Genomic DNA, 25,062 nt, shown 5'->3' on the forward strand with positions numbered 1-25,062 from the left:
CTAAAGGCTTTCCTCTTTGGAAAACAGGCAGGGGTTGTCCCTCCCCAGGTGGCTGGGGGAAAAGTCTGTGAATCAAACAGCACTTGGCAGAAAACAGGTGTATTTAACAAGTGCTGTGAGCTACACATACCAAGTCATTCCACTTGCTGGGTCAAGGCTAATGTTATTTTTCTAGGATGGACTGCTTGGCTCTCTGGCTACCAGGTTACCAGAAGAGGTGATTTGGCAGCTACAGAGTTTTTCCTGTGAACATACTCTGCTGAGTAAAAAAGTATAAATATTTTTATGAGTTTTATAATGAAACTATTTTAACAGGTTTTTGCTCAGTTAAAAAAAGTGATCCCCCCTTCACTGTCCCATTATGCAGTGGTAAAACCACGTGGAATTACACTATTAGGCAGTATGCAGTCCCTCCAATCTCACTCTGCAGTACTGACACAGTGCCAAAAGGACAGCAGCCAGTTCTTTCTTGTCAACAGTAAAGTGAACAACAAAATGGAAACACCAGAAACACAGCTGTTGCTCAGGTTCAAATCCTAGAATCACATTTATCTTTTAGCTGCTTTATAAACAATTTTGAGCAACTACTTCTTCTTACCTGTGCCGTAAGTCTCCAGTTCTTTCTGAACACAGTGGCCTTTCGTTTTGGAGTTTTGTTGTGTTCCAGCTTGCTGGTTTTTTCCTGTTATAACACAAACAAAAAAGACCAGAAGACTTAATTCTGCAAGCCTTTTTACAAAATAGCAGAGATTTTTTTGCTAGACGGCTGCTATTTAGTCTGTTGTCTCAAAGCTACTCATTCAGAAATGTTCAATGCTTTTTTTTCTTAAGGAATGTCAAGATTATGTCCCTACACCCTTTCAAAATCCATAGCTATTTACAGCCGCAGACATTAGTCCCATCCAGATATCTGTGATCTGTATGGTTGTTCATACACAAAACTCAGGGGATGGGAACTCTTCACACTGAAACGTCCTCTATTCACAGTATGGCTGAGCCAATCTAATGACTTGTTGACAACCAAATGGACAGTCCCATTCCTCTACTCATTTCTGTTTTCTTTAGACTACATAATTCTTATTGTTTCAGTATTTTCTCATGGGTTATGCTTTTTGCTTTCTTCTCATCCCTGTTCTCTTCAGTTGGTCCACACATTTCCTGAACTGTAGTGCCCGCTGCTGGAAACAGCACTCCAAGTATGACCCTGCATTAGAGCAAAAGAATTACTTCACGTCTGAAAGTCTGCATTCCTGCTCAAACATCACAGTATAACATCTGCCTTTTCAAAAACAAGTATGACACTATTATAAATCTCAAATCCTCTTCTGAAGAACTGAAACCTAGGAGGTTGTTCTTTGTCTTCCAGCTGTGCTAGTGTTTCTTCCTAACTACAGCATCTTTAATTTTACACACTATATTCCATTCTATTTTTTAAACTGTTTCTCTGATGTCAAGACCACTTTCAATTTTAGCCTTTTCTCCAACACACTTGCCATCTGTTTCAGCTTTGTGCTGTTTACATACTTCTAAGTCCTTGGTGACAAAAACAATAGTTAGAATCGAACCTAGGACTGACTGTGAACCATCATTCTATACTTTTTTCTATTTCACAGAAATCACAGAAACATTAAGATTGGAAGGGACCTCTTGAGATCACCTAGTCCAACCCCCATGTTCAAACAGGGTCAGCTAGAGTAGGTTGCTGAAGAACGTTGTCAGTCAAGTTTTGAGTATCTCCACTGATGGAGACTCCACAACCTCTTTGGGCAACCTGTGGCAGGCTTTGACCACCCTCACAGTAAAAAAAGTGTATTCCTGTCTTTAGATAGAATTTTGTGTGTTTTAATTTGTGCCCATTGCCTCTTGTCCTGTCAGCGAGCACTACAGAGGAGAGTCTGGCTCCCTTTTCTTCATTCCCTCCCATCAAGTATTTACACACACTGGTAAGATTCCCTGAGCCTTCTCTTCTCCAGACTGAAGAGTCGCGGCTGTCTCAGCCTGTCCTCATAGAAAAGATATTCCAGTCCCTCAATCATCTTTGCAGCCCTGTACTGGGGAGCCCTGAGCTGGACATGGTACTCCAGATGTGGCTTCACCAGTACTGAGCAGAAAGGAAGGATCACCTCCCTCGACCTGCTGGCAATGCTCTTCCTAATGTAACCCAGAATGCTGTCGGCTGCCTTTGCCACAAGAGCACGTTGCTGGCTCACGGTCAGCTTGCTGTCCTCCAGGACCCCAAGGTCCTTCCTCTGCAGAGCTTGCTTCCAGGAAGTTAGCCCCCAGCATATGCTGGTACATGGGGTTATTCCTGCCCAGCTGCAGGACTTCACACTTCTCCTTGATGAACCTCAAGAGATGCCTCTCTGCTTAATTCTCCAGCCTGTCCAGGTCCCTGTGAATGGCAGTACACCCATCTGGTGTACCACCACTCCTCCCAGTTTTGTATCATCTGTGTATTTGCTGAGGGTGCACACTGTGCCATTGTCCAGGTCATTAATGAAAATGTTAAACAGTACTGGTCCCAGTATTTACCCCTGAGGTACACCACTCGTGATGTGTCTCCAACCAGACTTTGTGCTGCTGATCACAGCCCTCTGGGCCTGCATGTTCAGTTGGTTTTCAATCCAATGCACTGTTTGTTTTTCTAACCTGTACTTTGTCAGCTTGTCTATGAGGATGTTGTGGGAAACAGCACCAAAAGCCTTACTACAGTTGAGGTGAACAACATCCACTGCTCTCCCCTTGTCCACCAAGCTAGTGACCTCACTGCAGAAGGCTATCAGGTTGATTTAGCATGATTTGCCCTTCATGAATCCATGCTGACTACTCCCAATCACCATCTTGTCCTTCATGTGTTTGGAAATGCTTTCCAGAAGGATCTTCTCCATCACTTTCCCAAGGACTGAGGTGAGGCTGATCGGCCTGTAGTTCCCCAGATCTTCCTTCTTTCTGTCCTTGAAGATAGGAGTGATATTTGCTCTCTTCCAGTCTTCAGGAACCTCTCCCAGGCACCATGACCTTTCAAAGATAATCAAGAGTGGCCTCACAATGACATCAGCCAGCTCTCTCAGCATTCAGTGCAACCCCTCAGGCCCCATGGGACTTAGGTATGTCTGGTTTGTTTAAGTGCTCTAACCTCATCCTCCTTCACTGAGAGTAAGGCTTCCTTGCTTCAGACTTGCCCTCTGGTCTCAGGCACCTGGGATTCCCAAAGGATTCCTTTAACTGATAAGGATTGAGGCACAGGAAGCACTGAGTACCTCAGCTTTTTCCATATCGTTTGTCACCAGTTCCCCTGCCCTGTTCAGCCGTGCACTCATACTTTCCCCAGTCTTCCCTTTGCTGTTCATGTACTTGTAGAATCCTTTCTTGTTGCCTTCAACATCCCTTCCCAGATTCAGCTCCTAGTTGGCCTTGGCTTTCCTAACCTCATCCTTGCAAGATTGGACAGCAAACGTATACTTCTCCTGTGTCACCTGCTCCTATCTGCACCACTTGTACACTTCCTTTTGAATCTAACCACTGATTAACAACCCTTTGAAGGCATGAAAGACCTATGATATCAAGCATTTCCCTCCTCTGTCTCTGTGGTAAAAGAAAATTAAAGTGGTTGGGTTTGATTTCTCCTTAACAAACCCATATTGCTGTTATCATCTACTCATTAATCTCCAGATGTTTACAAGTAATTTGTCTGATTATTTAGTCCAGAATCTTTTGGGAAACTGAAATTAAGCAGATTAGCCTATACTTCCCCTACTTCCTTTCCTCCCTCCCTTCATTGAACTTTTAAGAGAGACTGAAATTAGAACAATAATCTCCCACTGTAAAACAGAAATTAGTCAACAGTCTCCTATAACAAAATACCCAGAATCAGAAATAGAGTTGGAAGACAGCAGAGGGTAGCATTTGGGCAGAAAGGAAGTCTGAAGTACCTGGAGGCTTATAACTAGGAATTACAAGTTACTTGTATTACCCGAAATCTTCTGCTTCTTCTTGGGAGAGTCTTTAAGATCTTCGCCTTCCCCTTGCTCAGATTTCCTCTTGCCTTTCAATAGTACTTCTGCTAATGAGTAAGAACAGAAATGCTTCATCTCATTATTAAGTCTGGATAATAGCTTTGAGTCTGCTGCTGCCCCAGCTTATCCTCGTATTCAATACTTAAAAAAAAAATAGTTTTTGTAAGGCACCTGGACACCAGTGAGCTAGACGCAGCCTTTTGACTCAGTAACGTTTAGGCACTCCACAGCCTGCAATCCTCCGACACAGAAGATATGGAAGAAACAGTGCCACAGCATGGTCTGGGAAAACAGTACTCCTCAGGAAAAGAGCCAGAGGGTGCTAGGTTATGTCATAAAAAGCTCAAGTGCACACACACAAAAAGAAGCATAGAGAAACAACGGCAGGTGGGGAAACTCAAATAACATCCTGCCTCCCCTCACTATTTCCAGGCCTATCAAAGGCTTATCTTCATGAACACAGAGAAGTACAGAAGCGCAAAGGCAGGCAGGGGAACATAAACTATGGACTAGTGTTCAAAAAACGGGTAGATGTGGCACTTTGGGATATGGTTTAGTCTAGTCTGCCCTTGATTGGTTTAGGTGGGCTTGGTAGTGTAGGTTAATGGCTGGACTGGATGATCTTGAAGGGCTTTTCCAACCTAGACGATTCTATGATTCTATGACTCAAAGAAACAGACACCTTCCTTCCAGGTCTGTCCCTGGAGACCCACCAGGATGAGTCAATGGGAGTCACTCTCTGGAGCACCCTTTGGAAGGGGGAAGGAGGGGAGCGGTGAGAAGGGAAGAGTGCGGTGTTAATGCCTAGGGTTATGTGACACATGGGATGCTAGCGAAGAACAATTCAGGATCACGCAAGACTGGAATGTTTAAGAGTGGTATCAAAGGAAGGGAAAGGGAGAGAATTAGCTGATTTGGGGAGGATCAAGTGTAGGAAAATAGAGGCGTAAGAGGATAAAAAGGGCCACTTGCTTGTAAACAGGTGGTTGGTCAGTACACAAGTCTGGTCACGCCTGACACCACATCAGAGGGACCAGAGGAGAGCAGTGTCTGTGCGTGTGACCCTGTCTGTAAGGAGGTCTACAACAGCAACCGGCACGGCTCTGCGGGCCGCAGGAGCTAGCACGTCCACGTACCAGCAATTGAGGAGACCGGGATCCAAAGGCCAGGTATTGAGTAGACTGAGTGTTTAAGTCCAGCTATAGGAGAGATCCACATTGCACATATGTGTGCACACACAAGCGTACACATACATGTATATGTACTTCTTTTATATATACTTTTTATATATGCTTCTTTTCTCTCGCTAACACATCTTCATCCTGATCAGCCAGAGAAGGAAACAGGATAGAGGCTGTTGGTGCTGTTTGTGTGAGTGCTGAGCACGCCTCTTCATGTTGATCTGTATGGCTGGCTGCGTATACATGTTGTGTACGTGTGTTTATACCTACAGGAATACAGGCTTAGCTTTGCTACTGGTTGGACCTGGGGTGTGGAGCTGCAGCAACCTCGCTTCTATCAAGCTATCAGATTCAGCTCTCCCCACAACAAGATGGAATACAGATTCTAACTTAAAGATAAGAAGAAAGTGCGTTAAAGAAGAGCAAAGTTTTGGCTCTCCACCACACGAGAAGTTTGGAAAACAGCTCCTAGGCCAGGAAATCTGAATGTTCCTACAACAACATAAGACCCAACGCACTCCAAATAAGAAAATCCTAAGTGACAGAAGTGAGAAAATAAAAGAAATAAAAACATCCTTTAAAAAAAAAAATCTACCGACCACAAAAGCCATGTCTAATCCAGAGTACTGCTGAAAGGTCCCCTTTTCTACATCTTTAGTGTTGTTTGTTCTATTTTTAAAGCTCTCAAAGAATATTCCTGATACGATCGGCAGAACCCTTATATGTATCTCTTCTACAGATAAAACTGAGTTCAGTCACAGAATCATTATTTTAATAGACAAGTCACTCAAAAGGAACTGCGTAACATCAGAGAATTTTACCTATGTTTCTGCAGTGGAGGGGTTTATTTCTCCTGATACATGAGCAGCATTACCAAGCTTGTAATTTGTGGCTGAACTGCAGCATGTCTTTCAGAAGTCATCTAATCTTTCATAAAAGAACCGGAGAGAAAAACAGTTTTGCATTGAGCCAAGAGTGATGAGTACCTTTTTTTTCTGAAGATTTGTTAATGCTGTTTTTTATTCCTCTCATTTCCAACCAGTAAGCAGGCCTGCGAATGGTCCGCTTGCTTCTGGACTCTGCACTTCCATTCACTCGACTCTTCGGTGAGGCAGAAGAAATGTTGCTGACTGTCTCGTCATAGTTACTGTTCAGTCCTAGGACAGTAGTTTCTTCCTCCTCAAATTGTTTAGACCTGGAAAACATCAACTTGAAATCCTATGTATATGTATGCATACATACACACACAACCACAATAACTTGACAGACAACATCCCTTTCATCTTCCCAAGTATTCTAAAAATTCATCTCAAAATTGATTGAATCTCCTGAGTTTTGTGAACTGAAAAGTGCCAGCAAGAGAAAACAGCCTAAATGTTATTTTTCGGTATATCTTTTAGAGAATGACATTAGAAAGCTACTTGAGAAGAACAGAAAAAAATATTCATCCTACCTCAAGCCTTCAACTTAAGAAGCAGGCACAAGGTAATCTCAATTTAAAAAAATACATTTATCCTTAAGCAACCAATGTGGAATACAAGAATTCTTCTGCAGCCCATCATTACAAAAGAGACCTTTTCCATCCCACAAAGGGCAAGATCTCCTTCGGTATGTATTCCCAGAGTCAGAGCTGACACTACATAATTAAAAGACTTAACACTAGTAAGAATTTTAACCAGCAAGGCTTTCAGCAATGAAGACAGCCTTATAGCATATGCTACAAATCACACTACATTGAAGACTAATTTAGACTAGCCAGCAGCACTGATTTTTCTTCCTAGACATCAGAGGCAACTTTGTTTCACTATTCTCAAATATTTCTCACAGCCCTGAAATGCCTGGACATTACACTACTGTACATGACAGCAAAATGATTAGGTGTCAAAGAAACATAGAGTACCTATTCTCTGGGCAAATACCATTAACATAAGAGGAAAGAACAGAAAACAGAAACACTTTTCAACATATCCCATTGCTACCACAATTCACAAACAGAAGTGGATCGCTTGAATGATGACTGTGACGGCCATCCCACCAATACTGTCCCACACCCTGAGCTGTGGAGCTCACATGTTTTAACACCTCAATCCAGAAATTAATAAGTGGGGGACACTGATGGTACCAGGTCAGATTACTATATACTATGTTTAAGGAGGTACCGCAAAAGGACAGGGAGAATTCTCAGATTAAAGCCTTTCAGCTGCAATCACACTCAAAATACATAGATTTTGGAACACCATTTGGTCTCGAACATAAAATATTTATCTTCCCAGTGGTAAAATCCTTTTGAAAACAATAAATAAAAGCTAATATCCCTTGAAGTGTCAGAAAAGCACTTTTCATACAAACCAATAAGCAAAGTCAGCTGAGACTCTCATCACACAAACCAAAATCATTGCGGCTCTTAAAATTTGGAATATTATGTAAAGACCAGATACATTCCAGTAGGAATCTCTCAGCTTTTCTCTTGCCCTCGGTCAAACTAGACAAGAAACATTCACATACTTTTTGTTTCCCAGAGACCTCTTGACCTTCTGTTGTCTGTGATGTCCAGGCCTCATGTCCTAACAAAGTAGAACAATTCACATTAGCAGCGTAATTTGTCTTCTTTTTCCCATGTTTCACTTTTCAGTTAAATACAATCACCTGCACTTTGAGGATGTGCATACCATCCTTTGCAAAGGAAACCACTGTTTTCTGCAACAAGGAAGCGTTTAACCTTTTCAACTGCAGCTGAATTAGAACCGGAATCAAAATAGCAACGAGCCCCTCTACGCTCCCTGTATGAAAGCCAATCACTCCCCTTGCACTGGGGCGATGGAGTGTTGTCTCCATTTCATTCAGTAGTACCTGCTTTCTGCCTAGACTTTATCATGCAATGACAAATATTTTAGATCCTAACTTACTAGTTTTTACATAGTACTTATTTTTTTGTTAATGAAATAATTCTTGCATTTACCATGCCATATTCCATCAACTGCCCAGATGTGCACTTTGTCCACATCACAGAATCCTTCTCCTTATTTAACAAAGACTTTTTGTCACCTATTGTTTGTTGCTTCTTATGCTCCTATTAAGACATGTAACTTAACAGATACCATTGACATTCTCAAGTCAGTATAAACAACTCATTTGCTGTACGTTGTTCCTGGCATGTGAACAATTATTTACCACCTTCTTCCAAATACTAATAATGACTCAATGTCGTTCTTCATTGGGAAACCCAGGACAAAAATCTTAGTTATACACACTAGAAAACAAAAATCATTGCCGAGTAGAAGTATAGGAAATACCAAAACTGTAACCTAGGAACAGAGATAGTATTTTGCCATGTACAGGAACTGACTAAGAAACTGGGGAAAAAAAAAGAATATGGATAAATTACCTATCTTCTTTATAGAAGAATGTAATGCACATTATCAGCTGGACCATGCTATGAAGCGTTTTAGTTACTAGAAATAAATGATACACATGATGTGGGGAAAACAGCAAACAGGGATATGACAGAATTTGAAGAAGTCATAAAAATGTGATGACTTGTCAGGAGGAGATGCTGAGAAACTTCAGGCGTTGTATCAAAACTAGGGAATAAGCAGCTTCAAGGCAAATGAAACTCACCACTGAAAAAGAACACACTGGAAAAAAATTAACTCCAGTCTGTCTTTTATGCTCTTGCCTTCTAATTTATGCATAGGAACAAGCAGAAGTTCACTCTTCCCAGGACCACAGTCAGCGAGACACCCTAACCACCAGGTAAGAAACTCAGTCGCAGGCACTGACATCAACCAGATGAATTCTTAAACTGACTATGGAGTGTCAGACTCTGCGTGGGCCTCCAGCCCCAGCATCTCCTCTCATGGAAAGGTTAGGGAAGCAGCAGGAGAGAAATTCACAGCTGCTTGATCAATGACTTCACAATCACATCTTGTCTTCTTTGGAAGAAAAGTCAATTGAATGTTTGTGTTTGTATCACTTTGATATGGTTTACAGGCATCTAATAGTGCAAACAGCAGCATTTGGGAAACCCCAACATCAGAAACATGGAGAAACCTCACTGAGGAGCAGCTAGAAAAAAATTAGGCCTGTGAAGTTATAACGATAAAAACAAACAAACAGGCAGGCATAGTCTGCTGCAATCAGCTGGCCTGATCTACCATGAGAAGAACCTAGATGATTGACAAACATGGCATTATGTTTTAAGATTGGGGTTTTTTTGTTTTCTTTAAGAACTACAAAATCTTGCATAAAAGTGAAGATCAGTATTAAGAATTTAGGTCATAGTTAAGGACTGTGGAAAAAAAAGGAAAGTATAGTTGATCTGTCTATCCTTCCTTTCTGGGAAGTTGATAGCAGCAATTATGAAGGAAACATCTAGAGAAACTGTTGTTTAAGTTTTGAATGTTTTTTATTTCTACAGTGTACTTCCCACTTAGAGACCCAAAGTATGCGCAGGAATGCCCAAAGGCTGGACATATGGAAAAAAAAAAAACCACAACTTCCTTGCATAGGTTAGAAAAAGAGAAAGAGTGGCCTAGAGCTTGAAAAGATGAAGAAATTTTATTTGTGAATGGGCCATTTCTGCCTCCCTATGGACTCTGGGACGTTTCTGTGACCTGGAACACGGCCTGCTGCTGGAGACAGGCTGCTCCACAGCAAAGCGTCTGGAAAGACAGTGTTCAGAAGTGATTGTGCCCCTGTGCTCGGTGCTGGGGAGGCCGCACCTGGAATGCTGTGTCCAGTTTTGGGCCCCTCAGCACAAGAAGGACATTGGGGTGCTGGAGCGTGTCCAGAGAAGGGCAGCGGAGCTGGGGAAGGGTCTGGAGCACAGGGCTGGTGGGGAGCGGCTGAGGGAGCTGGGGGTGTTCAGCCTGGAGAAGAGGAGGCTGAGGGGAGACCTGATCGCTCTCTACAACTACCTGAAAGGAGGGGGCAGGGAGGGGGTGTTGGGCTCTTCTCCCAAGGAACAAGCGATAGGATGAGAGGAAATGGGCTCAAGTTGCGCCAGGGGAGGTTTAGGTTGGATATTAGGAAAAATTTCTTCATGGGAAGAGTGGTCAAGCATTGGACCAGGCTGCCCAGAGAGGTGGGGGAGTCCCCAGCCCTGGAAGAGTTCAAAAAATGGGCAGAGGTGGCACTGGGGGACATGGTTTAGTGGGCATGGGGGTGTTGGGGTAATGGTTGGGCTGATGATCTCAGAGGGCCTTTCCAACCTCAGTGATTCCTAGTTTTTACTTTCATTAAAGAATAATCCAGCCACCAAACCACGAACATGAAAGTATTCCTCTCTCCTTGATTGGTTTAGTGTGGACTTGGCAGTGTTGGGCTAATGGTTGGACTGGGTGATCTTAAAGGGCTTTTCCAACCTCAACGACCGATGGCTCCAAGCACAGCACGGAAACGTCTCACCGAAGCCAGGAGACTGGCGCAGCAACCGGCGAGCCGGCCCTACAGCTGCAGGGCAGAGGCACCCGTGGAAGCGCCAAGCGTCCTGCACCGCCTCGACCGTCACCACCCCCGAGGGAAAGCCCGCGGGACCGGGACCGGGACCGGGGCCGGCGCAGCGGCTCAGCGCCCTTTGGGGAGCGCCCCGTGCCACCCCACGTCTCCATTTCTGCCTGCACGGACCCCGTCTGCTGCAGGCCGGACAGAACGCGCCCCGCGCCGGGCCCTCCCCGGCCCGCAGCCCAGCAGAGCTGGGCCCGCCGCTCCCCGGGCTCGGCCTCAGCGGGCGCCCAGGCCTTCAAACGCAACGCCGGCGTTTCCGCCGCCACCGGCGGCTCTCCAGGCAGCCCGGAGCGCGTCCCGCTCGGCGACCGGGCCCGGCCGGCGGCAAACACACCGGGGCCCCTCATCCAGCCGAGGCCGCACCGCGCAGACCAGCGCCGGGCCGGGCCCCCTCCCCTCGCAGTCCCACGCCCGGCGCGACCCTCGGGGCGAAGCACAAGTCCCACCGCGGCCGCTCCGGCGGCGCCGGCCCGCTCCCGCCACCCCGACGGCGGAGCCCGTCTCCGAGCAGCCTCCGGCCCCACCCCGCGCCACAGCCCGGCCGCGCGGCCCCGGGGCAGCAGCCGGCGGCGAGAACCCCCCGCACTCACCGAGCCGCCGCCGCCCCGCATGGTGCCGGTGCCGCCGCCGCCGCCGCCACGTCCGCACGCGCCCCGCCCGCCCGCGCACGCCCGCGAGGCCCCGCCCGCCCGCTTCCGGCCGCCTCCTCAGGGCGGCAGCCGGCCCCGATCGCGGCCCCGATCGCCGCCCCCGGGCCCCGAGCGGGCCCGTCCGGCGCGGGGGAGGCCGCGCCAGCCCGCGGCGCGTACCCAGCCGGCGGCGGCAGGGCGGCAGCCGGGCCCCGCGCGCGTCACGGCGGGGTGCTGTGGGGCCGCCCCCCCCGCCCGTGCTCCCCGCGCCCCGGAAGGACTAAGCGGGTGCTGGGAAGATGGCGGCGGCGGCGAGCGGGCCGGCGGCGGCGCCCCCGGTGTGCGTGCTGGTGCTGGGCATGGCCGGCTCCGGGAAGACCACCTTCGTGCAGGTGAGGGGCGGCCGGCGGGCTGCGGGGCGCTGCCGGGTTCTCCCAGCCCTGCCCTCAGGGCCGGCGGCGCCTGACGCCTCCTTGTGTCCCCGCAGCGGCTCGCGGCGCACCTGCACGGGCAGCGCTGCCCCCCGTACGTGATCAACCTGGACCCCGCCGTGCACGACCTGCCCTTCCCCGCCAACATCGGTGAGCCCTGCCGCGCCTTGAGCCCCGGGCCGCGGCGGGCGATGGGTGTGCGGGAGGGCCCGGGCCGCGGCGGGCGATGGGTGTGCGGGAGGGCCCGGGCCGCGGCGGGCGATGGGTGTGCGGGAGCGCCCGGGCCAGGCGCGCGGCGATGGGTGTGCGGGAGGGCCCGGGCCGCGGCGGGCGATGGGTGTGCGGGAGGGCCCGGGCCGTGGCGGGCGATGGGTGTGCGGGAGGGCCCGGGCCGCGGCGGGCGATGGGTGTGCGGGAGGGCCCGGGCCAGGCGCGCGGCGATGGGTGTGCGGGAGGGCCCGGGCCAGGCGCGCGGCGCGTTTGCCCGCTCCGCCAGAAGGAAGCGGGACTGTCTTGCCATGCAGAAATAAAGCCGGTTTGGTAGAGTGCCTTTCGTGTGTTCCGCGAGAGCGGGCGGGGTATGCGAGCTGTTTGCTAGGTTGCTTCTATTCTCTTTAAGAGATTCCAAGTCCTGACACAAGAAGGACTTTAAGGTTTGTGGGTTTTTTTTTTTTTTAAATTTCACTCCTTTCTCCTACCAGTCTTTAACGTGTGAATTTTTAGGACCAAAGGCATTCTTCCATCGTGCTTGTACGGTTTTTTACATCATCTGGTGTCATTTGATGTGTTTGGGTTCTTGTGGGTTTTTTTTTTTTTTTCTTTGTCAGCAATGAACGTATTAGCAGATTCGATCTGGTTCCCTACATCCAGCACAGAGGGGGCCATATGTGCTACCAAATGACTTCTTCAAAGCACTTTAAAAGGCATGAATTTTAGAGATAGAGACAGTAAAACAGACCTTATGTTTAGCCATTCCAAAGGGCTTACCAATCATTAGGTTTGTGAGGGACTTGTCTCCTAAACTTTCTAAAGTTTGTCAGCCGGCCTCTCCAGATGATAAGAAAGGCAATGTGGATACCAAAGTTGTTTTATTGATGTCAGATGAATAACTAGAGTATCTGTTCCAGTGCTGGATCTCTAATAATACAGTTAGATACGTATACTTTATTAATGGATGTTGAAGAGATAAGAAGAAAATTCAGCTGAAGTGGTTACTGCTAAATACCTAAATTGGTGGTGTTTCATGTGAATTATGTTTCATATGTATGTTGAGAGCATTGCAAATCTGTTAGATTTTTATTTATTCTACTTGGGAGATTTTTCCTGTCGGTGCTGGATCTAATACTGAGACAAAAGGAGATTTGCTAGAAAAAGGAGGGCTTTCACCTATCAGCAAATTGATGAAGAAGGGTATTTTAAAAGTGATGTCCTAAAACTGTTTATACTTCTTCCTCCTCTAGATATCAGGGACACTGTGAAGTACAAAGAAGTCATGAAACAGTATCCTTTTTTTGTCTAAATAATGATATTTGAAATCTCAGATTTTGTGAAAATAGTCTGTCACTTCTGCACACTACGATGAAGGGGGCAGGAGGTGTTGGGGATTGCAGTGATGCAGAACGTTGCGTGAAGATCGGAAGTTTTTGACTATGCATTTCTTGAATGTGAGGTTAGAAATGTATGTTCTACAAGACTTGATACTCCTTAGGTCATTTTCTCCTGTGCTAAAAGTGATTCTGCCTAATAGTACATTTTTACAAATAACAGGCACTCTGCCCACATCTTTTTTTTTCCCTGTTGTTTTTTTGAAGAGCTTGTATCTTTCTTTGTGGAAGCCAGCAGCCTTTTCCCCATGTTTTAAAAAGTCTAATTTTATTTGTTATAAACAAGTATGCAAATTCCTATTTGCCTGTAGTAAGTACAGAAAACTATTTCCACATTGTTTGACCATAATCAAAGCACTGTTGTCTTTCTGAATCTCAAAGACGTTGGACTGTTGGCTCTTGCTGCACAGTAGTTTGATGACTGTGGTTCGCTAACATCACACTAAAATGACTGCACTTCCAGAGGGGTATGGAGGTCCTTTGTCTCCTAAGTAATAGCTTGTGCAGATGGAGATAATATACAGTGTTTGGATTTGACTTGCTAGTGTGAGTCTTAAATTTAATATTTTAGACAAGAATAAAGCTGACGGGGGATAGGATTCTTGATTTTGGCTGTTGTTTGATTTGGAGTTACCAGCAAAACATCCAAGTATAAGTTTCAGTTTGGTATGTAGGTGCATTATTTGGTTTACTGTGTCTGTTAGCCATTACCAGAGTTTAAGCATCTCATTAACTGGTGCTTAAGGAGGGTGTCTGGCCTCTTGTTTGGATATTGAGAGTAGTGGCCCTAGAAGACAGTATTTACTTATGAGTCAGTGCTGGTTCTTATGCAGTTAAAAAAAAAATTCTTTGTTTCTTTGAACGTAATTGGTATACAGATCTGTATGCATGAAGAAGGATTTTGAAATCTTCATCTTTAAGCTGACACTTTGAGTATCTTTACAACATTCATTCCCATTATCATTTGAATTCTGCTAAAAATTATTTGTACAAGAAATCTTTTAATTCTCTTTTGAAGTATAAATTCTTAAAATTGCATTCAATGCATTGTTAAATTCTGAGTTACTGGCTGTATTGTAAATCCTTTTGGAAGGACAAAAATGGCTTTGATGTATACACATATGTACATTTTCTCTTTGTCCAGAATGGAAATGCTTGAATAATGGCAAGGGGAAGCCAGGGCATAGCCCCTTTTCCTTTTGTCAATCACACGTGTTTGGGCAAGAGAAACACCACTTTGTATTTGTTATGCTACTGCATCACTTAGAAGACTTAATTGTGTATTAGGGGTATTTTTTGCTGCAGGGTATCCCATGTGCATTGTACATGGCCAACTATTATCAGAATTGAAAAAGAAGCCCTCTGAGGTCTGCATAATCATCTGCTTTCCTAAATGAAGCATCTAGATATGGGCTGGGCCCAAATGGTGGAATAGTGACCTCTCTCAATCTCTTTGCTACAAGATTTGATCAGGTACAAGGTTGTTCCTATGTGACACTGTGCTACAAATACTGTGCTGGGAGACTGGGGGGTGGGGGTATTTGGAGTCTCAGAGAGCACTGTGTTTGGTTAGTCTCCTAATGTTGCTTTGGAGTTAGAGTATTCTCCATGCAGAACCATGTATTTTACAAAGCAGCCAAAACGCATTAGCTTTCATTTGAGAGATTTCAGTTTTTCAGCTTTTTTTAAAAGTAAAATTTAGAAGTCACGTGTACAGCACAATCTTCAGTCTTTGTACGTAACTGTTCTGTTGCACTGCATTCATCATAAAATCTTTCACATGAATGCTCTGATTTCGAAGTAGGGAAGCTCACTTCTGGAGACAGGTTAAGTTTTCCTAGGGTTATTTGATAATTGACTGCTCTCTTAAACCATAATGCTAAATCAGCGCTGGGGTGAGAACTTATGCAAGATATTGAGACAGTGCACAGTCTCTTAGTAAAAAGGTAGGGAACAGCTGCATTTGTTATACCATTTCTTTAGCCAGGTACTAGAACGCAGACAAAATCAAGGTTGTCTTTGAGCTATGCAGTGTCTGAGCATTTTTCACCCTTCCTTAGTAGGGCATTTTCACACACTGAAAAGCTTAGAGACTTTAATCTTCTTTTGATACATACATGCAGCTGTGCAAGTTAATGTAGTTTCTGTTATGAAATGATTATGAAAGTTTCCTGTTGTGAGCCTAAATAACGAAGTATACGCCTTCTTTTTCAATCAGGTGATGAAGTTTATTGAAAAAAGACAAAATGCATCCAAGTGAGTATATTCTACCAAGTTCTACTTTTCTGGGGTCAGTGTGGGAAAACCATGTGAAATCCTAAAAATGTTCTCTGCACGTTTTCTTGGTATAAATTTTGTGTGGAAAAGGGCATAAAATTAGAACAGATAAAGTAGACTTTCTTCAGCTACATGGAAGAAATGTCTGCTGATTCAAGTTCTGCTTTTCTCATCTCCCATTAGACTGTCATTTTTTTCTCATGCGCTGTTCAAATAGGCAACAATTAATTCTTCTGAAGAGTTTGCAGTACTAAGTGTCTGTCAAATTGATGCCTTCAACTTTAATAGAATCTGAAGAGAGTACATGCTTCTTAGTTACAAAATTCACACAGGAAATTTTCAGGCATGCCCATAAATCTTGTCACTGTTTGGGAGAAGCTTTTCTGATCCGTAACTGAATAATCATGTGATTTGCCGTTACGTGCTTGTGGTAATCTAGTCCAGACAACGGGACCATGTGCTTAACTAATTTTCCCTTGTTGTTTGTTGGGGGTGACTTCTTAACAGGTATGTTATTATTGACACACCAGGGCAAATTGAGGTATTCACCTGGTCAGCATCAGGAACCATCATAACTGAGGCCTTGGTAAGTGTTTCCTACATGACTTGACAGTGAGGCTGTGTGAAAGTAGTGGCTGTTGAACAGCATTTTACTTCTAATTAAAATATCTTTTACTTTGTGTTTCCAGGCTTCCTCTTTTCCTTCAGTTGTTGTTTATGTGATGGACACCTCTCGCAGTACTAACCCTATCACCTTTATGTCCAACATGCTGTATGCCTGCAGGTAAGAAAAGCTGAAAATGCAGTCCATCTGCTTTGATTGCTGTGTCTCTTCGATGCTTATTTCGGAGGGGAATCATAGAATGGTCTGGGTTGGAAGGGACCTTTAAAGACCATCTAGTCGAAATCCTGTCTAACCTGACCTTGAACACTTCCAATGATGGGGCATCCACAGCTTCTCTGGGCAGCCTGCTCCAATGTCTTGCCACCGTCGTCATGAAAAATTTCTTCCTTATGTCCAATCTAAACCTACCCTCCTTCAGTTTAAAACCATTGTCCCTTGTCCTGTCACTACAGGCCTTGGTAAAAACTCTCTCTGTGTCTTTCTTCTAAGCCCCCTTTAAGTATTGAAAGGCTGCAATAAGGTGTCCCCGAAGCCTTCCCTTCTCCAGGCTGAACAATCCCAACTCTCTCAACTTTTCTTCATAGGAGAGGGGCTCCAGCCTTCTGATCATCTTTGTGTCCCTCCTCTGGACCCGCTCTAACAGGTCCATGTCTTTCTTGTACCATGGGCCCCAGAGCTGAACCCAATGCTCCAGGCAGGGTCTCACCAGAGCAGGATAGAGGGACAGAATCCCCTCCCTCGACCTGCTGGCCGTGCTTCTTTTGATGCTGCCCAGAATACGATTGGGCTTTCTGGGCTGCAAGCGCACATTGATACCTCATATGAACTTAATCTGCTGGTTTGGTTATTCTCTGTCTTAGTGGTTTTCCCATTGGATAAGTAAAATAATTTAGGTGCCAAAGGACATCTGGAGGTCATTGGGTCAAAACTCCCACTGAAAGCATTAAATAATCCATGAGACCTTAGTGTGATAAAGGGTAGTTCCATCAGATCTAACACATTGCCTGTTGCTTAGAAAATCATTTATCTAAGATGTATTGAGACAGCCTAGTTTAAGCTCCTTCTTGTAAACACATAATACTTTATTTTTTTAATATTATTGATACTTTCAGTGATTCTTCAAGATTTGTTTGGAGCTCAGCATAGCATGGAGTTCTTGATTTATTGTCTTCCTCCTCGTACATGGATTTATCTGTTTTCTTTCATGTTAAACTGGGATCTAAGAGTCATAGAAATAGTAATCAAAATCAACTGGGTGTGTAGAAGGAGATTTTCTATCTTACAGATGTGTGCTTTCATCTTGGTAGGGGCATATCTTGTTCAATTATGGTAAGCAGGATCTGGGTGAAAATTACATTCTGATTGATGTAGAGGAACGTAATTGTCTTTTGAAGTCAAATGTATTCAGTGTTGCACAATTCTTGTCTGCCTTACGCTTAACTTGTTTTCTATTCTAGTGAGACTTAAATTAATTTTTAATTTTTTTTTGTGTCCGTGTCCCCGTCCCCCCCCCCCCCCCGCAGTATCCTGTACAAGACAAAGCTACCTTTCATTGTTGTCATGAACAAAGTAAGTTAAAGCTCTGGTTTCTGTGTCCTAGTGGAACATTATTCTGTTTAGCTTGCTTTGCTGTAGTGTCTTTGTCTTACTACAATAACAGATTTTCTAGAAAAGAGAGGCTGGGAGGGAGCTACAGGCTGAAACCTGAATCTAAAAGGTCTTGTCCTGGTTTCGGCTGGGATAGAGTTAATTTTCTCCCTAGTAGCTGACATAGTGCTGTGTTTTGGGTTTAGTATGAGAATAATGTTGATAACACACCGATGTTGTAGTTGTTGCTAAGTACTGCTTACACTAGTCAAGGACTTTTTCAGCTTCCCATGCTCTGCCAGGTGCACAAGAAGCTGGGAGGGGGCACAGCCAGGACAGCTGACCCAAACTGGCCCAAGGGCTATTCCATACCATATGATGTCACGCTCAATATAGAAACCGGGGGGAGCTGGCCGGGGAGCAGCGATTGCTGCTCGGGGACGGGCTGGTGGGTGGTGAGCAGCTGCATCACTTGTTTTTACTGTCTTTTGTTCCTCTTTTGTTGTTGTTGTGTTCCTTTTGGCTACATTTTTTTTAATTATTATTATTATTATAGTATTTCAGTTATTAAACTTTTTATCTCAACCCATGAGTTTTCTTACTTTTGCCCTTCCAATTCTCTTCCCCATCCCACTGGGCGGGGGAGGGTGAGCGAGCAGCTGTGTGGTGCTTGGTTGCCGGCTGGGGTTAAACTGCGACAGGTCTTTAATCTGGTATACAAATGGACAAGAAGAATCAGGGATGGGCAGTTACACCCAAATGTTCAGGTTAGAGATGATACTAACAATTTGAAAAACGTTTTGCACCTTAACCCTAGGCTATAAGGAAACTTAACTTTGTAACATAAGGGTAAGTTTATTACTGAATCTGCTCTTACAGTCCCCTGCTTCCTCAGAAAAATTGTCTTAATCATTAAGTATTTCTACTCAGCAGCAGGCTGATGACTCACAGTGGGAATTGTGTAACACCTGCCTGTTTTGGGGAAGGAGTCCCATGTATTGTAACAGCAAAACTTAACAAAAGGTGTTTGGTCCTGATCAGTGACACTAAAAATATGCCAGTATTTGCTAGAAAGCAGGTACTTACTGGCCTGAGGATGCACCTCCACTGTTGTGTAAGGTACTTGTAGCCTTAAAGGAATGCTTTTGAACTTAACAGCTAGCTGGCTCTTTAAACGTAACAGTTTCACACATTAAGAGAATCCAAATAGATTTTTGGTGTGAGTGCTCTTCCTTTTCCCCACAGACACCCTTTGTATTCAAGGAGTTGTTCCCCAACATAGCAAGTTTTTTGTGTGCGCGCACATACATTCCATATGCTTCCTCTAGAAAACCCATGCTTTGAATGTGAGATTTTACCTCACACCGGCCGAGTAGGGTTAGTGTCTGATGTGCTCCAGCTACACACATCTTCCCAGTGACCCAAACCATGCATGTCTTTGATATCTGCTTGCTTACTTAGCAAGTTCTCGTGCACTGTTTTCTTTCTAACTCTAGACAGGAATTTTAGAATACGCTGTTAAGCTTTTTCTGTAGAAAAAGACATGAGGTAGGAAAATCATTCTCTCTTAAGAAAATACATCTTTTGAAAGATGGAAAGAAATGGCACTTCATCAGAATATGTAAGGAAAGGTAGGCCCAAGGCTTAGGATTCATAACTTCAAACTTCATTTTGATCTGATGTTTAGCCTTCAGCAAAAAGTAAAGCCAACAGCATTTAAAGAATTTTTGACAAGCATTTTAAAATTGTCTCTTGATAAGAATGGAAGAATCCCAAGGAACTGATATATGTGCAGTGACAAACACATAGATTTAAGGAATGTTAAGATTTGCAGGGGAGAAAAAAATGGAATTTGTAGAATTGAATTAATTTTATTTATAGAATTTAATCAAGCTAACTCTAAATAGTCAGTCTTTGACCCTTGATGGATTTGACTCTGTCTCAAATCTCTTGAGGAATGCTAGGCGATACTTTATCTATTTTCCTCCTTGCCATTTGTGCTGGAAAATGAAATGCATCAGAGTTTTAGATTCCTCTATATTGTGATAGTAGTGGATATACATGTGGTAAGATATGTTTATAAAACTCTTTAATAGACTGTTTGCATACTAATCCTTGTAAAATTATGGAACCATCTCACCTGTTTGTGTCCATCATCTTGCACTGAGTTTAGATTATAACTTCTTCAGGTCAGAGCACAGCTGACTTTTTATAAAGATCCTGTAGGCTGTTACCCAGCGTGGAAATGGCTTCCTCTCCCTGCTAACCCCCAAGCCAGTCAGGAAAGGATGGGATCTTCATTGAGGACTGGTTTTGTCTGGCCTCAATCATACAATATAATATTTTCAACTTAAACTTTCTTGTACAGTATGCAATTTTTGGAAGCCCCTTTCCAGTAAACCATATATTATGGTTTAGTCCCAGCCAGCAACTAAGCACCACGCAGCTGCTCACTCACTGCCCCTACCCCGATGGGATGGGGGAGAGAATCGGAGGAGTAAGAGTGAGAAACACTCCTGGGTTGAGATAAGAACAGTTTAATAATTGAAATAAAGTAAAATAATAATAATAACAACAACAACAACAACATCATACAGAGCAAGTGATGCACAATGCAATTGCTCCCCACCCGCCGACCGATGCCCAGACAGTTCCTGAGCAGCGATCGCTGCTCCCCAGCCAACCCCCCCAGTTTCTATACTGCCCATGACGTCATATGGTATGGAATAGCCCTTGGGGCAGTTGGGATCAACTCTTCTGGCTGTGCCCCCTCCCAGCTTCTTGTGCACCTGGCAGAGCATGGGAAGCTGAAAAGTCCTTGACTGGCATAAGCAGCACTGAGCAACAACTAAACCATCAGCGTGTTATCAACATTCTTCTCCTACTAAATCCAAACCACAGCACTATGCCTGCTACTGGGAAGAAAATTAACTCTATTCCAGCCAAAACCAGGACACCATAGAAGCCTTTAGACTTGCAATTGTTTCCTTAAACATGTCTTCTTAAAACTGGGGTAGTGGTTGTTTGTCTTCTCTTCTGCATTCAAGTAGTTGGTTTGATAAAAACAGAGCTTGGAAAACTTCAGACCAGGGCTGAATATTTTCAAAAGATCAGCATTTTGAAAGTAAGTTCAAAATGGATTTTTTTCGTTTGTCCACTTAACAGCCTAAGGCTAAGAATTCATCATTATTACTTCTGAAATTTTTCTCTTCTCCTTCCAGACTGACATAATTGACCACAGTTTTGCAGTAGAATGGATGCAGGACTTTGAGACTTTTCAGGATGCCCTGAGTCAGGAGACATCCTATGTCAGTAACCTGACTCGTTCTATGAGTTTAGTGTTGGATGAATTTTACAGTTCACTGAAGGTAAGAATCTTCCTTTTTTTACTACCGTTTTTTTACTACCTCTCATAAAAGCCTGGAGAAGAGAAAGCTCAAGGAGGATATTACTGATGTGTATAAATACCTGATGGGAAGATGTAAGGAAGACAGAAACACGCTCTTTTCAGTGGTGCCCAGTGAATGGACAAGAGGCAATAGACGTGAAGTGAAATACAGATGCTATGTTTAAACAGAAGAGGAAAAAAAGAATTACTATACTTTTACTGATTAAGCCCTAGAACAGATGGTCCAGAGAAATTGTGGAGGCTCTATCCTTGGAGATACTCAAAACACACTGAGACAAGATCTTGAGCAACCTGTTCTAGTTAATATTGCTTTTTGAGCAGGAGAGGTTGGACTAGATGATCTCCAGAGGTATCTTCCAACCTCAACCATTCTGTCCTTCTGTAAAAGGGCTTTGCACTGCCCTTTTGAACTGGAATCTGTTGATTAGCCTTGCATCGGGGGCGAGGATTTGCTGGTTTGAACATAAAGTAACTTTAGTTGCTTGTCACACTGAGTGGCAGCCCGAATCATTTAATACCGAATTGTGATTAATCATCAGAAGAAAGCTAAGATAGGCTGGTAAGGGGTAATGTTCTGTGTTGCAGTGTCTCCCATCTGCGATAATTTTCCTTGTTCTGAAAGTGTCAAGTACAGTTGGGCAATTTACTATGTAGGAAGAAGGGAAAGAATCTCAAAAACAAACAAAAAAAATCCCTGTATATTTGCTGACACAAGAAAAAGTGGGGGGTTTTTTCTACTTACCAGGTTTTGAGAGGAGGACAAATCCATTGTTTCTCTGAAAACAATGTATATACATTGGAGGATGTTCATGATCCCATAGTCTGTGCTAAAAGGGTTCAGCTAATCGTGTTTTTCATTAGCTTTTACTTAAGAAAAAGAAAGCAAATGTCTTTATGGATATTACAAGAAAGGCAATGAAAATAAATAAGTGATTCCATTCATATAGATAATGATAATTTAGCCAAAACAAAAATATTATAAGTGCCCTATGTGGAACAATACACGGTGTTTCAAAACAGATTGTAGTGGTGCCATGTACGGGACTAAAGTACTTCCTAGTCCTTATTTGCTAGTCAGCTGTTTGTATGCATGTGATATCTATTAGAATGGACTGGAGAGCAGGACATATGCAGAGGATTATAGAGTAGAAGGCAGCTTTTACTTAAGTGCAATGAAAGTATAAATATTAATATGTATCAGCACAGTGCCTAGACTAATGCTTAAAATCCTTTGGAATGCTTGACCGTCTGCATATTTACTGTACTATTGATAAAATGCAAGTCTGTGTTGGAAAAAGTCTTACATTTGAAAGTGAGTAGTTAAGACTGTCTTGATTATGAAAAAGAGGGAGAATTTTCATTAGAGGATGTTAAGATTCTTAAGGGTCACCAAGTACTGGCTAGTAATAGTCTTAACTAAAGGTATTTTTAGATAATTGATTTAATAAAAGCAGAACAAATGGCCAGAAGTGTAATGACAGACAAATTTGAATTAGAAAGCAGATGTGCATTTTGAATGTATTGCCATAGTAACTGATTAAAATCAATTCTCCATCTCTTGCTGTTCTGGGGGTTGGATTGGGTTCCTTTGAAAATGTGCTTCAGCTAAATACGAAGTATTAGACAGAATTTCAGAGGCAAAAGGTCGGTTCTTGTGGTCTATTTTGCTCTTTAATTCTAGTACGCTGATATTGCAGCAGCCATATGAACCACTTGTAATACTAGGTTCAGAATGAGAACTTGGATTATTAACAGTAACCAAGTAATCAGAAGAAAGACTTGATCTTTCTTTTGAATTGCCCTCTCTTCATTATGTTCATTATGTTTAGGCATTGTATTGTATATGTTTTTTGTGGGGTATTGAGATTGGAGGTACAAGGATGGGTGCAGAGTCAGGTTTTCTTTTTTCTTAACTGTTGCTTCCCCCACCCCGTGGTAAAATTTGGAAAACAGACAGGAAAACCCAGATTCCCAAGTTAAATAAGAGAGAGAGAGAAAGAAAGAAAGAAAACAAAACAAAACAAAAAACCCCCAACTAAAAACCGGAGGTGGCAAACATTAACAGCAGGTGGAGGAAGAGGTTGAAAGTAGGAATGGCAGAAGCTGAAGTATTACTGCATACTGTTATGCCACTGTGATGATTAAATGGGTATCATTAGATTCCCCTATTTTTTTTAGTTTAGGTTTGTTTTTTGGGGGGGGGGTTGTTTTTTTTTTTTAAAAGATACTGCTTAGTCTTTCCAGCTCTGATCATCCATCAGTTACCTAAATACTTGGTTCAGTTACTCTTCAGTTCTGGTATATGGTTTTCTTTTATAGGTGGTTGGCGTGTCTGCTGTGCTCGGCACAGGACTGGATGATTTTTTTGTTCAGCTTTCTAAAGCTGTAGATGAATATGAGAGGTAAGGTGATAACTTTGGTCCCTGACCCAGTGAATACTTGTTGAAGTTACTGATTCATGAGCCCACTCCTTTGATTTGAAGGACTGTTCACTTGTCACAGCCAAGATTATCTAGGGTTTCTAATAAACTTAGGTGCAAGAGCCAGCATAAAAAGGAGCGGTCAAAAGGAACTATTCGGTGGCAAATTTTTGTGCTAATTGTTCAGTGAAAAAGTAAAAGCTATCTGTGCCAGCATATCTGTGAAGTATTTTTTTTCCTCTGATTCCATACAATGATCAAGGTTTGAATTGTCCTGAGGAAGCTAACAGATAGGTTTGGCAGACTGAATAGATGAGCAAGTTGAAATTCAATAATTCTTTGAGAATTTGCTCCTTACTGGATTCCTCCCCATGAGATACTGCCAGGCTGCTCTAGAACATTAGAAAGCAAATCCAGTAACTTGGATTACTTGGAAATACCTAAACCAGACGATAGATTGTTGTTAGAGGAAAACAGATCATGCTGGATTGGATAGCCGGAGAGAGGCTGCTAAAGCTTCATGCTCCCAGGTCTGATTAGTCTGGCCTGGTCATGCCCCAAGGTCTGCATACTGCCTCATTCTGCTTGCATGCAAATAGACTCTTTTATTGCCTTATCCCTTTTTCCCACACTTGTTTCTCCCCAAATCTCCTAAATCCCTCCCTTTTCCTACCTTTGGCTCCTCCCCTAAACATGCCATAATAAATCCTGTGCTATTCCCTGCTCTTTCCCTGCATCCCATAACGTGTGCTGCACCCCTAGGCAGCCATCCTTCTGCGCTCTCAAGGTGATCCAGAGAGCTTCCGACGAGGCTCGGTGATGGCTCTCACGCCTCGACCATGGGGCTGATGGTGCTCCCAGGACAACCCTGGGAGGAGCCGGGCTAGGGTAGCCCTTCCTCCGAGTCCTTAATTTGGATTCCCTGCCTGCCACCGTGCCCCTGTGTTCCTCTGGGCTTGTTGAGATGGGTCTTTGATGCTTTGATGGCTCTTCTGTGACTGGCCTGGGAGTATGTGGGCAGGGTATTATTTGTGCTTCCCCTCCCCGCCGAATGTGTGTCTGTGCTTTTTGGAGGTGCTGAGGAGTTTTACCACATAACCTAACAATTATTCTGGGATACGCTGCCTGCATAATGAAACCCTAGTTAAGGGTTTCATGTAAGCCACTGATGTGCGCTTGCAGCCCAGAAAGCCGATCGTATCCTGAGCTGCATCAAAAGAAGCATGGCCAGCAGGTCGAGGGAGGTGAATCTCCCTTTATACCCTGCTCTCACGGTACCCCACCTGGAGCACTGTGTCCAGCTCTGGGGCCCATGGTACAAGAAGGACACGGACCTGTTAGAGCGGGTCCAGAGAAGGGCCGCAAAAATGATCAGAGG

General features: G+C 44.0%; 2 protein-coding genes across 3 annotated transcripts in view; one reads left to right on the forward strand and one right to left on the reverse strand.

Moving 5' to 3' along the window:
- The window catches only part of ZNF512 (zinc finger protein 512), a 26,274-nt gene extending 14,961 nt beyond the window's left edge, over positions 1-11,313 (reverse strand). Inside the window, exons 1-5 of one of the 2 annotated variants that reach the window (XM_075706863.1) lie at positions 11,293-11,313; positions 7,703-7,761; positions 6,184-6,392; positions 3,974-4,063; positions 599-682 (exon numbers count right to left, since the gene is read on the reverse strand). In XM_075706863.1, coding sequence (XP_075562978.1) covers positions 599-682; positions 3,974-4,063; positions 6,184-6,392; positions 7,703-7,761; positions 11,293-11,313 — 463 coding nt within the window. Of the gene's footprint in view, positions 1-598; positions 683-3,973; positions 4,064-6,183; positions 6,393-7,702; positions 7,762-11,292 lie in introns of those variants that run through there. The other variant, XM_075706864.1, reaches the window with a different exon arrangement.
- GPN1 (GPN-loop GTPase 1) overlaps positions 11,312-25,062 on the forward strand; it is a 17,282-nt gene continuing 3,531 nt past the window's right edge. The window contains 11 exon segments of the mRNA XM_075706865.1: positions 11,312-11,527; positions 11,529-11,723; positions 11,819-11,912; positions 13,223-13,262; positions 14,773-14,839; positions 15,585-15,622; positions 16,151-16,229; positions 16,333-16,427; positions 17,792-17,837; positions 21,077-21,223; positions 23,584-23,666. Of these exon segments, the coding sequence (XP_075562980.1) occupies positions 11,312-11,527; positions 11,529-11,723; positions 11,819-11,912; positions 13,223-13,262; positions 14,773-14,839; positions 15,585-15,622; positions 16,151-16,229; positions 16,333-16,427; positions 17,792-17,837; positions 21,077-21,223; positions 23,584-23,666 (1,100 nt within the window).

The sequence above is a fragment of the Pelecanus crispus genome, chromosome 3 (genome assembly GCF_030463565.1).
Source record: "Pelecanus crispus isolate bPelCri1 chromosome 3, bPelCri1.pri, whole genome shotgun sequence".
NCBI lineage: Eukaryota > Metazoa > Chordata > Aves > Pelecaniformes > Pelecanidae > Pelecanus > Pelecanus crispus.